This window comes from Littorina saxatilis, linkage group LG6 (genome assembly GCF_037325665.1).
Source record: "Littorina saxatilis isolate snail1 linkage group LG6, US_GU_Lsax_2.0, whole genome shotgun sequence".
In the NCBI taxonomy this organism is placed as follows: domain Eukaryota; kingdom Metazoa; phylum Mollusca; class Gastropoda; order Littorinimorpha; family Littorinidae; genus Littorina; species Littorina saxatilis.
The window spans coordinates 2,690,150-2,707,106 of record NC_090250.1 but is presented as its reverse complement, the minus strand read 5'-3'; the positions used below and the strand labels follow the sequence as shown (position 1 = coordinate 2,707,106).

At 44.1% G+C, this 16,957-nt stretch overlaps 1 protein-coding gene across 2 annotated transcripts in view; it reads right to left on the bottom strand.

Annotated features, from left to right (window-relative positions):
• Positions 1-2,705: 2,705 nt before the first annotated feature.
• LOC138968295 (fibrinogen gamma-B chain-like) overlaps positions 2,706-16,957 on the bottom strand; it is a 485,749-nt gene continuing 471,497 nt past the window's right edge. Inside the window, exons 1-4 of one of the 2 annotated variants that reach the window (XM_070340854.1) lie at positions 7,031-7,669; positions 5,325-5,427; positions 4,865-4,953; positions 2,706-3,938 (exon numbers count right to left, since the gene is read on the bottom strand). In XM_070340854.1, coding sequence (XP_070196955.1) covers positions 3,381-3,938; positions 4,865-4,953; positions 5,325-5,427; positions 7,031-7,375 — 1,095 coding nt within the window. In that variant the 5' untranslated portion in view covers positions 7,376-7,669 and the 3' untranslated portion in view covers positions 2,706-3,380. Of the gene's footprint in view, positions 3,939-4,864; positions 4,954-5,324; positions 5,428-7,030; positions 7,670-16,957 lie in introns of those variants that run through there. The other variant, XM_070340855.1, reaches the window with a different exon arrangement.

Below are 16,957 nucleotides of genomic sequence, written 5' to 3'. Positions count from 1 at the left end.
TGGCCAGAGTCAAGCAAGACCCGCAGGTGCATCTCACTGGAGAAAGGATAAAGACACTACGATGTGTGGAACCTCCCATGAGAGGACACCTCCCTTAAAAGGACACCTTCTCTTGTCCCTGTTCATATTATCTGTACCAAAGTATACCTGTCAAGAAAGGCCACCTGCAATGTAGGGACACTGTTGTCTGGTCCCAAGGGTGTCCTTTCATCACAGGTACCACTGTATAACAAGTAATACAATGGGATTGTAGTTGGATAGCTTAATTCTCATGTGATACATTTCTTCATGGGGAAGGGCCACTAAAAGATATCATTTTAATTTACCCAAATACGTTAAGAGAGATACAATTCGACGGTCTTTACAGTGGACAACCTCTGCAGACCTGAGAAACACATTTTGGCGGGAGATGGGTGACCTGGGCCCAGGACACGTCCTCTATGTGCCCAACCTCTGCAGACCTGAGACACACATTTTTTTGCGGGAGATGAGTGACCTGGGCCCAGGACACGTCCTCTATGTGCCCAACCTCTGCAGACCTGAGACACACATTTTTTTGCGGGAGATGAGTGACCTGGGCCCAGGACACGTCCTCTATGTGCCCAACCTCTGCAGACCTGAGAAACACATTTTGGCGGGAGATGGGTGACCTGGGCCCAGGACACGTCCTCTATGTGCCCAACCTCTGCAGACCTGAGAAACACATTTTGGCGGGAGATGGGTGACCTGGGCCCAGGTGTACGGGAAAGCTACCAACCGAGTGGGAGCCAGTCGTGGTGTTGGGTTGGCTGAAATTTAATGGAGATTTGTTGTGATTTCGACGAATCAGACCCCGCGGTTTGTTGTCACCCGGTTGGGTGGCACCCACTTTCGCGTTGTGCACCTCAGACCTGAAGGAGAAACTGTGGGGTCCGGTCGAGAGTCCCTGCGGCGAACTGCATACTTCGTCTCCTCAACAACAGTTACAGTTTAGCATTGCCAAGGGAACGCAGAAGAAAAGGAAGAAGAAGTTATATAAAATATATGAATTATATTAAATTCTGACCCATAAGTCATTCAAATATAAGTTTTTAGTAAAAAAAAACCCTTTTTTTTAACAAGGACCTTGGGGGTAAATGTATAAGCTTGCAAAAAAAAAAAAACCCCACAAAAACAGATCTTAATTATCCGTGCCATCACTGCCCTTTAATTGAACCGATGAGTCCACTAATGTACGATCCAATTACCCTGCATCCCGAGCCTCCTTATTGGTCACGCTGAGGACTGAACTTCACTTGACCTGAGCTGATGTCTCCACCCATGTTTGGTCAAAGGACACTGCATGCTGAGAATGCCTCGGGGGAGTTGAAGATAAACTGGCTATAAAAAGTTAAGAACATTTTTTTCAGGGGTATGATCCAAATAATACAAAAGAATCTTCATCAATTGAGGCAGGGCACTATTTTAAAGATAGTATACCGAAGGCGCCATTTTGGAAAGTTGTCTGACGATTTGGAACTTAAAAAGTTCAAGGGACATTCGATGTACTGTACTGTAATTTAGAAACCCCTGTAATGATTTGCTCAAAACTTCTCCGAAACTATGCCAAATAATTAAATGAATTATAATCAGCAAGCAGTTTGCTACGCCCAGCTCTCCTGTCAGGAGTCAGGACTTCCGGTCGTCATCATTATTTATGTAGTCCTTATAGATATTCATTCGTCGAAGCAGATTAAGACCGTTGGATTGAGGGAGTCAAACCTACAGTCTAGCTTACGCATGCAAATTCCGTGCCATACAAGGCTAAAACGCTTCGCATCACAGAAACAAACACTATGTCCGTTGGATAATATTACGGTCTGCTATGACTACCAAACACAGCATTCATATCTTTAAAATAGAACGCTCAAACAATAATTCCAAGACCTTCCTCATGTCACCATGTGTGTTGTCATCTGATCTTTTCAACTCCCAATACGAACTCAGTAGCTCTCGGCTCAATTTCAAATCTGTATCTCTAGGAATAGCGCATTCAATACACAGGATTGAAAGGTAGGACGAAAAATAGGACTCGCGCAAAGTGCGTCACAATGAGAATTACTGTTTGGGGATTCTTACTCAGAACACATTCTCAATTTGAGTAACTCAGCGCTCAAACGCTTTTAATTTCAAGGTATTCCTGGTCAAATATTACAACCCACAACCTGAACTGAATAGCTCTTGGGGCGATTTGAGACAGTTTTCTTGTTAGATACAATCCTTGTTAGATCTGGGAGAATTAAAGTCGCTTGTTCATAGGCTGCCATTTGAAACTTCGAGGTGATCATCTTGGATTGACGCCCGACTACAGCTGCTGTATTGAAGTCCGACGGAGCCAAGCGCTATAGGGTCCAGGTAAAATAAAAGTGCAGTGCGTTCATTTTCATTCTGTGAGTTCGACAGATCGACTAAATGTAGTCATTTCGCCTTATGCGACTTGTTTTTCTTTGTTTAAATTTTTTTAAATTTTATTGTAGGCTTAACCACGTGTGCGCACACACACACACACACACACACACACACACACACACACACACAAACACACAATTACACAAACAAACATACACACACACACACACACACATATATACACACACACACACACAAACACACACATACATACACACACACACACTCGCACACACACACACACGTTACAAAGAACTAGATTATACAGCGATCAGTTTGCAAAAAGTGTATTCACTGAAAGATCTGTAAGGTTACACATTTCCCTCATTTCGAGGATGCAGACTGTTGAATAAGCTCTACTTGCAAGTGCCTGTCTTACAAATGCAACACTTTGGCTACCCACATAACCTTCAGGCTTCAAAAAGCAAAAGACACGCCCATTCGGGGATATATCAGCCAAGTGTGTCCAGTAACAGTCATCGTTTCGAGCACAAACACTTTCATTTTCCAAGACTCTTCAAAAATCTGAGAATAAACATGACATATACTTGTTTTAGTTCTTTTTAGAGCAATGCTTGGCCCTATTGAGCGAGAACCGTGTTTCGGGCGAAATCGAAAAGAAATAGACTGATTAATTTCAAGGAGGACCTCCAAAATGTATGTGGAATTAAGTACATATCATACTCTCCTTGATCATTGAACGAACAAACCCAACAACCGATTCTAATTAGTGTTCATTTTTTACATTTAGTCAAGTTTTGTTCATCATTATCTTTGACAGGTGTCGGTCTTATTCGTCTTCTTCGATAAAGCTTGATGTGAAAGTATTCTTCCGTCAATTATTAAACATTCAAGAAACCAACCACGTCATAGATTTGGTTTTCCGGCGACCGACCTAATCTTATCCGCCGCCAATGTTTTTGTAGTTGTGGTAGTGACGGTCTTTGCAAGCATCACTCCTCCCAAAACGGCTCTGATCGAACTAAGACGAACAGGACCTCTATCAGCTCCGGGCTGCCTTGTCCAGGCACCGGCCAGGTGGGGGGGTCAGCGAACATGCTGTGTCCACTGCAGCTTGACCCGTACCACCCCGGCGCTCCCCTGGACCCAGCACAGCCGTTGGGATCGTTTCCAGGGGCAGCAAAGACAACAGGACCGCTGCCAACATCCAGTCCGTTCAAGGAGGGGTTATCTGCAAAGGCGTAGAAAGAATCATAGCTCAGCTGGTACTTTGTGGGCTCCGCTGCTACAGAGAAGTTGTCATAGTAAGCGCTGCTCGTTTTCCAAGGGGGTCCGTATTTGGACAGGATCTGGTTGTTGTTCAGTCCTTGACTGAGGATTTGGTGCAGCTTCTCCAGACCGACGAAGAAGTTTTTAGAGTCAGGCTCGACGTTCAGATCGTCTCCAAAGCCCACCTTGGCCTGTTCCCAGGTGACCGCCGACCACGACGTTCCGCTGACTTGCCTCCACAAAGGATACGTCATCCCTCCCAACGCAAACTCACACTCCACCTGAAGTAGAATGAATGTGGATACATGTATTTGTATAAAGATTATGTATGTGAATGCTTTAATTAATCTTAATGTTAGTTTATGGATGTCAGCATGTGTCGTTTACTTCACAGGCACTCTTTTTAAACTTTGGTCGGATACATTAAGAAAATATGCCTATCATGTTGATGAGTAATACACATACCCCCCACCCCCCACCCCCCCGGGCCACTCGGCCAATAATGTATGGGATGTTGATATTGGTTTATATCATAAAGCCATTACCTTTGAAGTCCTTCTCGATTGAACTCACACAGCTAATTTCGTGGATCTACGGCAACACTTCTCTAATTTGGTAAAAGCTAAGCAAAAAAATATCCTCTTGACCAGAATTCCACAAAGTTTATAATTGAGAACATCATGTAGGCTATATTGTATTTTTTGCTTCCACGACAAAAAGTGATTCAATAAAAGGATTGTTTGTTTGTTTGTTTGTTTGCTTAACGCCCAGCCGACCACGAAGGGCCATATCAGGGCGGTGCTGCTTTGACATATAACGTGAGCCACACACAAGACAGAAGTCGCAGCACAGGCTTCATGTCTCACCCAGTCACATTATTCTGACACCGGACCAACCAGTCCTAGCACTAACCCCATAATGCCAGACGCCAGGCGGAGCAGCCACTAGATTGCCAATTTTAATTAGTCTTAGGTATGACCCGGCCGGGGTTCGAACCCACGGCCTCCCGATCACGGGGCGAACGCCTTACCACTAGGCCAACCGTGCCGGTAATAAAAGGATGCATGCGTGGTTTTTTTTCGATTTCAAACGACACATACTTTGAAAGATGATGAAAAACAGACAACCCTTATTTTTTGAAAGCGCAATGTTACTTTTAATTTAGCCATAGGTTACCTTGCTTTAAATACAAGACAAGAGTCCTTACCAGGAATGGAGCTGGTGACGTTATAGGCTGGATGAGGTACGCGTCTTTGTGTTCGTCCTGATGTCCGTTCTCGTAACCCTCAGCGCAGTCTGCACACACAGACAGACACACTGACAGACGGACAGACATACGAAATTAAAAACAAAGAGACAGACGGACAAACAGAAAGACAGACTTACAGACAAACAGTTAAACATTAACATACGGGTAAAAAGACGGACAGACAGACGGAAGAACGAAAAGACAGATGGAAGTACAGATGGACGGACAGGAAGGCACCCACACACACACACACACGGACGGACGGACGAAAACACAGACAGGCAATCTCTCTCTCTCTCTCTCTCTCTCTTCCTCTGTCTGTCTGTCTCTCTCTCTCAAACAAACACACACACACACACACGCACACCCACACACACACACACACACACACACACACACACCACAAACGCATATCTACCTCTCATATATCGCTGACAGAGTCTTCCAGCGAAGGGCAGGGGACAGAAACACTTGGTGCCATTAGGAGTTCCACCGTTCTCACACACAAGCTCTGTCGTCGTCTGTAACACAGGTTTGGTATTTTAAAAGTATTTTCTCACAGAAATAAGTAAAAGTTAATAGGGAAAAGGAAGATACTAGGTCAGCAGGGCCGGATCTGGGGGGGGGGGGGGTTCCTGGGTTCCGGAACACCCCCCCCCCCCCCCCGGCCATCCAATGTACCTCTCAGAGAAAAAAAATGTGGACTTTTTAAGCTCTTCCCCCAACTCCCTCAGTTTATTTGGTGTTCTAAAACTATTTCAATTTATGAACAACATCAAGTTGACAACGGCCTGCCCTCCCCGTTATAAGTCCATCATCATAGTAATATTCAAAGTAAAGAGTCCTGTCAGACTTATTTACTAGGCATATATGTCTTTGGGATTATTCCACTGAACCACTATGGTAAATGAATATATGAAGTATTTTGTTACTGTTGAAAATGTGTAATTTTGATTCCCAGTTGCAAGGAAAGACCAAAAAATGACCTCACAAATGCAACATTTTCTCGGCTTCTGGGAGGTTTTGCCCCCCAGACCCCCCGGCGGGGCGTTGCCCCTGCACCCCACCGGGGCCTGGGCGGCCCCTGGACCCCTGCCTTCAGTTGGAACCCCCCCACCCCCCTCAAACCAACTTGGTCCGGCCCTGGTCAGTGCATGTCTGTCAGATTTGTTATATTTCCCTGTGATTTGGATGCAAATGGGTGCATCATCTGCAAACAAGATACAAGATTGTCATATTAATTTAGCTTATATAACCTTCCCTGTACACCAATGTGGAGTCTTACCCTGAACACCAGTGAGGTGTCTTTCTTACCCTGTACACATATGTAACCTGTACTCCAGTTAGCTCTATGACTTCACCAGTGTGGTGTCTTTCTTACCCTGTACACATATGTAACCTGTACTCCAGTTAGCTCTATGACTTCACCAGTGTGGTGTCTTTCTTACCCTGTACACATATGTAACCTGTACTCCAGTTAGCTCTATGACTTCACCAGTGTGATGTCTTTCTTACCCTGCACACAAATGTAACCTGTACTCCAGTTAGCTCTATGACTTCACCAGTGTGATGTCTTTCTTACCCTGCACACAAATGTAACCTGTACTCCAGTTAGCTCTATGACTTCACCAGTGTGATGTTTTTCTTACCCTGTACACATATGTAACCTGTACTCCAGTTAGCTCTATGACTTCACCAGTGTGGTGTCTTTCTTACCCTGTACACAAATGTAACCTGTACTCCAGTTAGCTCTATGACTTCACCAGTGTGATGTCTTTCTTACCCTGTACACATATGTAACCTGTACTCCAGTTAGCTCTATGACTTCACCAGTGTGATGTCTTTCTTACCCTGCACACAAATGTAACCTGTACTCCAGTTAGCTCTATGACTTCACCAGTGTGGTGTCTTTCTTACCCTGTACACATATGTAACCTGTACTCCAGTTAGCTCTATGACTTCACCAGTGTGATGTCTTTCTTACCCTGTACACAAATGTAACCTGTACTCCAGTTAGCTCTATGACTTCACCAGTGTGGTGTCTTTCTTACCCTGTACACAAATGTAACCTGTACTCCAGTAAGCTATATGACTTCACCAGTGTGGTGTAACAGTTCAACTTACCTTATACGCCAGGTGACAGGCGTGGTTTTCGATGTCGCCTTGTGAGCACTGCGCCTGTGTGAAGTCGTTTCTCAACTCACATAGCACGTGCCCAGGGTCATCCCCAGGGCACACTGCAACGCTCTGACACTGCTCAGTCTTTGAGCATTCACTCGCACACTGCAAGCTGGAGCGGCCGATAACCGTGTCCGGACCCTGTCCGATAGTCTCGCTGGATATCGGACACCTGCCATAATCTTGCTTTCTTACGTCGCTGGACGCCGAGACACTACTACAGATCGCTACAGTGCAGCACAGCACCCACAATGCCGAGGATAGCATTTTCTCAGGTTCAGCTAGGTGCATGAATATTAGATCAAATATTATACATATAGTTTTTACGCGACCACAAGGCACCACAGTGCAGTGTTTTAGGTTTTAGATGTGTTTTCAGTGCAACTCTTAATTCTTAGTAAATGTGTTACGGTTAGTGTTGTTAGTTTTAATTGCAATCCTTAACTCTTAGTAAATGTGATGGTTTTTTTTATGTCTGTGATCGCCAGACACTGCATGTCAATTTTTCTTGTTTAAATAAGGACAGTAAAATTTTGAGTCTTGAGTCTTGAGTCTTGCAACGCGGTATGCACAAAAGCGAAGACAGCTTTTCCTTCCCTTTGAAATTTGGGCTTTTAGTTTACGAAATAAGCTTAGTATTGAAAGAGAAATATTCTCGTAAAAGAAAAGAAGTCAATGTTTCGGTTCGTATCTCTTGGTTCGGTCAATGTTTTGGTCCTCCCGCTACTTGAACGCGTCACCAAATAAGCTGAAACCCGTGTTTCACAAAAGGCTCCATGGGCTTCCTGTTCACAACAGCGTTTTGAGAAGACCAATATTCCTCGCAAAAAAAGTAACTTCTCTCTGGCTCATTCTTGATCAAATACTCCGGATCTTATCCTAACTGTAGAATATTTCTGACAAAAATTCCACTACATCCGCCTTTCGTGGTTTCGGAAGACCAGAAAATTATTGATCAAAGCAAACGGAAACCAGTATCTATTGTTACTCTCTTGTGACAAGGTTTTAAGTACAATACAATCTCTTTGAAAACCTTGCTTCATATTCGATCTTTTTATATTGCTCGCTGCTTTTTTTAATGTAATCTGTCATTGTACGTAGTCGTGTATTGACTTTTGCACAACGCTTCTACTCTGGAACACACACACACACACACACACACACACACACACACACACACATGCACTCGCAAACACTCACACACACGCACACACACACACACACACACACACACACACACACACACACACACACACACACACGCACACACACTAAAAGGTGTGTCAAGAAAATGTGATTCGTAATTAGCTTTAAGTAGAAAAGAAAGGTTACTTACAGTGCCATGTATCTGATTTCCACAGCAATGAACTCACGAAGTGAAACTTACATGAACTCCACATACAGAAATCATATTTTTGTGACGTCCAACAGAGGTTGATTTGATCTTGACTCTCAGCGTCCTTCAACCCATTAGGCTATGCGGGTCCGCCGATTAAAGTGTGTTTCCTTTCTCAGTTTACATGCAGGTCTCGGTTTCAAAACTTGACCAAATGTAAAAAGCAGCAAGCAATATGAAAATATTGCATATTAAGCAGGGTTTTCAAAGAGATTGTATTGCACTTAAAACCTTGTCACAAGAGAGTAACAATGGCGACTGCACGTGAGAGGGAACAATAAAGAGACCAAAAAGCAATGTACTCACGTTAAAATGACGAACACGGAACGAATAACAGCGACGTTTCGACCTAAGGGTCTTCTTCAGGCACAAAAACACAAAAATACACACACAAAAAAGAAGAAGAAAGACGATAGAACAAATGAAGAGAAGAATAACTGACAAAACAACTGCACTGCACAAACCAACAAATGACAAAGACAGAGAAGCAAGGGAAGCTACTCGAGGGGAAGCCAACAATAACACAGGCAAGAAAAAAGTTGAAAAGCGGCAGTTTTGAGGTCTGTAGACCAAACAAAATGTGGGGGGGGGGGGGGGTGAATGGGAACTAAAGAGAAAACTCACGTACCCGTGCGGACACACACACACACACACACACACACACGCGCGCACACACACACATACACACAAGGTGTCACAAGAGAGTAACAATAGATACTGGTTTCCGTTTGCCTCGGTTAATAATTCTTCTTTCAAAACCACGGAAGGAGGATGTAGTGGATTTTTGTCAGAAATATTCTACAGTTAGGATAAGATCCGGAGTATTTGATCAAGAATGAGCCAGAGAGAAGTGACTTTTTTTTTGCGAGGAATATATTTGTCTTCTCAAAACGCTGATGTGAACAGGAAGCCCATGGAGCCTTTTGTGAAACACGGTTTTCAGCTTATTTGGTGACGCGTTCAAGTAGCGGGAGGACCAAAACATTGTATCGAACCAAGAGATACGAACCGAAACATTGACTTCTTTTCTTTTGCGAGAATATTTCTCTTTCAATACCATTTCGTAAACTAAAAGCCCAAAGGATTATTTTTTAACACTGCCTTTGTGACCTAAAATGTTGTAATTTTGAAGCTTTTGGGAATACTTATTTAAGTAGGTTGAAGGCCCAAACATTGCATCTAAAGGTAAAAAAGCTCAAATCGAAACAGTGGTGGGTGTTTCTTTTTCTTTCTCGAATGCCGTTTTATTTAAAACACAGTGGTATACATTTGTTCTGTATATTTGTTTTGAAACAATGACCTAAAAATCCTGCAAATGTTTTAATTTCCAAACTTTTAGGAATACTTTAAAGTAGGATGAAGACCAAAACATTTGATCACGCCGAAAAGTACATTGTTGGTCAACATTAAACTCGTGAGATCTGTGTTGAAACAATACGATGGGACCCTGAAAACCTGTACCACCTGCAGTATTTGTTTGTTTGTTTGTTTGCTTAACGCCCAGCCGACCACGAAGGGCCATATCAGGGCCGGTGCTGCTTTGACATATAACGTGCGCCACACACAAGACAGAAGTCGCAGCACAGGCTTCATGTCTCACCCAGTCACATTATTCTGACACCGGACCAACCAGTCCTAGCACTAACCCCATAATGCCAGACGCCAGGCGGAGCAGCCACTAGATTGCCAATTTTAAAGTCTTAGGTATGACCCGGCCTGGGTTCGAACCCACGACCTCCCGATCACGGGGCGGACGCCTTACCACTAGGCCAACCGTGCCGGTTCCACCTGCAGTAGGCCTAACAGGGTTTCATTGTGTTGATTTTTTTAAGAATATTGTTTGTGTTAAAAATGACAGCTTGAAAGTGTTACTGTTTTCAAAGCTCAATCATTCACAGATTTTATGCCAGTAACAAATGCTGTTCGATATCATTGTGTTCCTTACAATCAATGTCAAACACAATAAACACAATTTCATTGTGAATAAACTAGGTACGAGGTAAAATATCTAGCGGCAACGAGTGATCTTACGCTGAAAGGGTTCAACTTCGTAGGACCTGGTAACAGAAGTGTTTGCGTCGTACTTCAGTCTTTCTTGTTTATTGTATAAACAAAAGCGATAAAATGTTGTCACTTAAAACAAATAAACATCGATGGGAAGCACATCGTCAGGGATGACTACACTTCCTGCAAAACCGCTTTATGTTAATATTCAACTACTTGTGTGATGAAATACAATGTTCAAGCATTTCATTGAGGGATCCGACACAAAGAATGAAAGACTAACGTCCAATTTTGTTGAGCTTATCTTTTAACACGTTCGAAAACGGTGTCCAAATAGTTGTGAATTGGTGTTACAGCTGTTTTATACAAATTGTGCACTCATAACAGGGCCGGACCCGGGGGTGGGGGGGTGGGGGGGTCCTGTTGCCCGGACCCCCACCCCCCCCCTCCCCCCTCATCCCCTGGCCTGACCACATACCTCTTCCAATGGTAAAACAAATAATTTTGGTATGCCTTTAGAATTCAAGACAAATACTCCCAGAATGCGCCAGATTGCACAAATGTTAATCTAGATTTCAAAAACTTTCCAGGGGGGGGGGGGGGGCATGCCCCCCTACCCCCTAGGAGGTTCGGGAGCTTCGCATCCTCAACTTATGTAGGCTACCCCATACCACAATTCCCCCTCCCCCTCCGTCCCTGCATAATGTCATAAAAACGACTGATCTTTCAACTGAATCAAGCGAAGTAAAATGCTGATGACTTATAGTGACTGACTCACTTGATGTAAAAGGCCTTGTTTTCGTTGACCACTTTAAAACCATACCTGTAAAACAACATTCAAACACAAAAGGTGACAACGAGACAAATGCTCTCTTCAGCTTTGTGGGTAGTGTGGTGCGCTTGGATGATTTGTAGCAACACTTCGCTCTCTTTAGCTTTGTGGGTAGTGTGGTGCGCTTGGATGATTTGTAGCAACAGTTCGCTCTCTTTCGCTTTGTTGGTAGTGTGGTGCGCTTGGATGATTTGTAGCAACACTTCGCTCTCTTTAGCTTTGTGGGTAGTGTGGTGCGCTTGGATGATTTGTAGCAACACTTCGCTCTCTTTCGCTTTGTTGGTAGTGTGGTGCGCTTGGATGATTTGTAGCAACACTTCGCTCTCTTTAGCTTTGTGGGTAGTGTGGTGTGCTTGGATGATTTGTAGCAACACTTCGCTCTCTTTAGCTTTGTGGGTAGTGTGGTTTGCTTGGATGATTTGTAGCAACACTTCGCTCTCTTTAGCTTTGTGGGTAGTGTGGTGCGCTTGGATGATTTGTAGCAACACTTCCCTCTCTTTAGCTTTGTGGGTAGTGTGGTGCGCTTGGATGATTTGCAGCAACACTTCGCTCTCTTTAGCTTTGTGGGTAGTGTGGCGCGCTTGGATGATTTGTAGCAACACTTCCCTCTCTTTAGCTTTGTGGGTAGTGTGGTGCGCTTGGATGATTTGTAGCAACACTTCGCTCTCTTTAGCTTTGTGGATAGTGTGGTGCGCTTGGATGATTTGTAGCAACACTTCCCTCTCTTTAGCTTTGTGGGTAGTGTGGTGCGCTTGGATGATTTGTAGCAACACTTCGCTCTCTTTAGCTTTGTGGGTAGTGTGGCGCGCTTGGATGATTTGTAGCAACACTTCGCTCTCTTTAGCTTTGTGGGTAGTGTGGTGCGCTTGGATGATTTGTAGCAACACTTCGCTCTCTTTAGCTTTGTGGGTAGTGTGGTGCGCTTGGATGATTTGTAGCAACACTTCGCTCTCTTTAGCTTTGTGGGTAGTGTGGTGCGCTTGGATGATTTGTAGCAACACTTCCCTTTCTTCAGCTTTGTGGGAAGTGTGGTGCGCTTGGATGATTTGTAGCAACACTTCGCTCTCTTCAGCTTTGTGGGTAGTGTGGTGCGCTTGGATGATTTGTAGCAACACTTCGCTCTCTTCAGCTTTGTGGGTAGTGTGGTGCGCTTGGATGATTTGTAGCAACACTTCGCTCTCTTCAGCTTTGTGGGTAGTGTGGTGCGCTTGGATGATTTGTAGCAACACTTCAGCGTTCAGTGACATAAGAAAGTAAAGCCTATAGGTCCCACTATCACGAATATTTTAGCGAACCACAACGAGTTACTACGATTTTGCCACAAAGATGTTTGCCATGAATTATTGCGAACTGAAATCGGCCGAACAAGAACGAAGTAATACGAACCACAACGACCTCGGCGATTTTCTCCACGAATCCCAATTCGTTGTAGTTCGTCGTCAACATTCGTGACAGTGGGATCTATGCCCGGTGTCCGATATCCAACGTGACAATCGGACAAGGACCGAACAAGATGACATGAAGCTCTTGGCTGCAGTGTGCGAGTTACAGCAGTACCTGCGATGTATGGACCTCTCATGAGAGGACACCTACCTTAAAAGGACACCTTCTCTTGTCCCTTTAAAACAATATTATCTCTACCAAAGTATACACTCTAAATTTTATAACACTTTGAGAACACTTAAAGTGTTAGGGTGAACACTTAAAGTGTTAGGGTGAACACATTTTTACACTTTTGGAACACATAAAGTGTTCTCAATGTGTTATCCTGAAGCATCTTCTGCTACCTGGGGCCAGTTTCATAAGCCAGAAACACAGTCGACCAACTGCAGTTGTCCGAGAGAACCACAGTAATCCGACGTTATCGGGTTTCACGAACAAAATTTCAGTCGGCCGACTGCGGGTCGTCTCACCGGAAGTCGGCAAAACACGGCGAAGGGAATTACTGAAAGTCTCGGTCATTGTTATTTTTAGCGGGCCGAGACTAGTTTTTTCTTCGAAATCGGCCATTTTCACGTGCGAATGAGCAAACGGAAGTGGTAATGTTGCTAAATTTAGCCCTCGACTTGGCCATTCGGATTACTGTACAGTCGGTCGACTGCGGTTGTCCGCGGGTGACGGTGATTCTGATCGCTCATGAAACGCGCTTTTCGGTGACCCGGCGATCAACCACAGTCGATCTTATGAAACTGGCCCCAGGTGAACATAGAGAATACTACATGGCTTGCTGTGTCGTACCAGATTTACACGAGTTGTTTTTTAAAATATTGAACTGCGAGCGAAAGCGAGCTGTTCACTAGGCTATTTGAAAAAGCAACGAGTGTAAATCTGGTACGACACAGCAAGCCATGTAGTATTCTGTTTATCCTACATACTGTACTTTCGTGTATTTTACTGAAAATGTCCTGCATTCGAGGCAGCTAAATAGGGCCTTTTACAGCTGACCGCGCGCTGAGTCATTTCGAGTTACTCCCCTTGGGTACGGGCAAACTCGCTGTCGATACTGTTACTCACTTACTGGATACAGACGAGATGGTCTGTTGCAACTTGTGAAAACTGCACAGCAGTTGGAACTACCGATCGATCCGGATTTTACAAGACAGGACGTGCAAGAAAAACTTTCCGAAAAACTTCAACAGATCGGATTTCCACCACGCGATCCTTTTACATCCGAAGAAAAAAGTGACCCATCAAACGCACCCAGGATCGGTGTTGTTGACAATGACATCCTGAACTATCTGATTGAGAAAAAGAACGATTTCGACCAGAAGAAGACGAAAGCTTACAAATCCTTTAAAGATATATCGCCTTTTTTATGGCCATGTGCTCAACTTGGGATACATGTGCAGAAGTGGAAAAGTTTTTCGTCTACACCGCGGAGGTAAAACCGACACAGAGGCAGACAACCTACCTGCACACTTCCTCATATAAACTGTGCATAATCGTCAGCAAAGATGGGGACATTCTGCTGGGATGTTGCCAGTGTCCGGGGGGGGGGGGGGGGGGGGGGGGGCGGCAAGTACTTACATTTCACAACATAGGCATGTTATTATTCATATTGTTATTGTTAGTATTGTTACTCCTCACTGAAACCAAGTAAAGCAGGCTGTTCACCCTCAATAATGCTTTTACTGTATTTATAGTACTGTCACAGTATGTGTAGTACTATCAACTGTGCCACCACCCAGCCTCTCCTGACTTATCTCTCAGACCTCTTCCCACGGTCTGGTATCATCAGTTATAATAAGAGTACATTGTGCACCCTAAACTTATTCCAGCACAGCATCCTTATGCTAATGAGTTTCACTCTGTGCTCAGCTCTGTTACTGTATGCTGCTTATATCTTATGCTCTATACTTTAATGAATAAACTTAGTGATAGACATTCGTCTGATGTTATACTGATGTGGCTGAGAGTGTGACCCTACGATAGCCTCCGAATACAAACACCCAACACCATACTATTACAGTATGTTTTCATTTTCATTTCATTTTCATTACTTTATTGTCCCATCGCTGGGAAATTCGGGTCGCTTCCTCCCAGTGGAAAGCTAGCAGCAACGGAGTCGCGCTACCCAGGTGTCTGCGTGTTTAGGTGTATTCAGCCACCTGCACTTATGGCAGAATGACCAAGGTCTTTTACGTGCCATTGTGATGACACGGGGGTGGGACATGGATTCCGTCTCTGGGTCTGCACATAAAGTTGACCCGTGTCCGTCCGTCCGGAAAACTTTAACGTTGGATATTTCTTGGACACTATTCAGTCTATCAGTACCAAATTTGGCAAGATGGTGTATGATGACAAGGCCCCAAAAAACATACATAGCATCTTGACCTTGCTTCAAGGTCAAGGTCGCAGGGGCCATAAATGTTGTCTAAAAAACAGCTATTTTTCACATTTTTCCCATTTTCTCTGAAGTTTTTGAGATTCAATACCTCACCTATATATGATATATAGGGCAAAGTAAGCCCCATCTTTTGATACCAGTTTGGTTTACCTTGCTTCAAGGTCAAGGTCACAGGAGCTCTTCAAAGTTGGATTGTATACATATTTTGAAGTGACCTTGACCCTGAACTATGGAAGATAACTGTTTCAAACTTAAAAATTATGTGGGGCACATGTTATGCTTTTATCATGAGACACATTTGGTCACATATGATCAAGGTCAAGGTCACTTTGACCCTTATGAAATGTGACCAAAATAAGGTAGTGAACCACTAAAAGTGACCATATCTCATGGTAGAAAGAGCCAATAAGCACCATTGTACTTCCTATGTCTTGAATTAACAGCTTTGTGTTGCATGACCTTGGATGACCTTGACCTTGGGTCAAGGTCACATGTATTTTGGTAGGAAAAATGTGTAAAGCAGTTCTTAGTGTATGATGTCATTGCTAGGTTTAGCTGAAGGTCAAGGTCATGTAAAGGTCAAGGTCAAGCATGTGAGTCGTATGGGCTTTGCCCTTCTTGTTTGTTATTGTTATACGTGTATGTCCAGGGGTTCCTTATAATTATAATGGTGGTCCAGTGAACGATACCTTCTGTCTGTGGTCAGAGCAATACATTGCCATTGGCAGATTTTCGGATTCTTCTTCTTCCTTTGGTTAGATGTACGATCTGCACGCTAGATAAAGTGAAGCGGTGGGCGAAAAACAGCATACATTAATGAAAACCATTCATCATAATAGTGGCCAGGTTGCTTGTGTGCGCAATTTAGAATAATTCTATGCATGCTTGGTTGTAATGTATTTGATTTCACAGATCTATCACACTTTCAGGGAACTGGGAAGCCGTTTGAGCTGATGTGGCGAATCGATGTGGGCGTAACCTGCGCACATTTTTTCTGAATTGCCCTTAGAATGAACAGGAGGCAGGGAAGGAGATCAACCCAGACGTGTTTGCCAAGGTACGCATGTCCTGCATTTGCATATATAGTGTGTAGTTTTGCAGAGACACCAGACAGTCGCCCAACTCTTATGTGGACACACACACACACACACACACACACACACACACACACACACACACCAGGGCCGGACCAAGTTCGTTTGAGGGGGGGGGGGGGGGTCCAACTGAAGGCAGGGCCGGTCCATGGGCCGCCGAGGCCCCGGTGGGGTGCAGGGGCAACGCCCCGCTGGGGGGTCTGGGGGGCAAAGCCTCCCAGAAGCCGAGAAAATGTTGCATTTGTGAGGTCATTTTTTGGTCTTTCCTTGCAACTGGGAATCAAAATTACACATTTTCAACAGTAACAAAATACTTCAGATACTCATTTACCATAGTGGTTCAGTGGAATAATCCCAAAGACGTATATGCCAAGTAAATAAGTCTGACATTTTTTTTTCTTTTCTCTGAGAGGTACATCGGATGGCCAGGTGGGGGGGGGGGGTTCCGGAACCCAGGAACCCCCCTCCCCCCAGATCCGGCCCTGCACACACACACATAAACACACACACACACTCACACACAGCCAGCCCCCTCTCCTTCCACATTTGACAGAAATCTAAATGTTGATTCACAGTTTCAAAATAAACAAAAGTATGAGAATGAGAACACTTGTCAGTGTTGCTACGATGTGGAACTTCAGTAAAAATAGTGTTTGATTTCTTAAGATGCATCGTGTGTGTGCATGAACCATACTGCTTG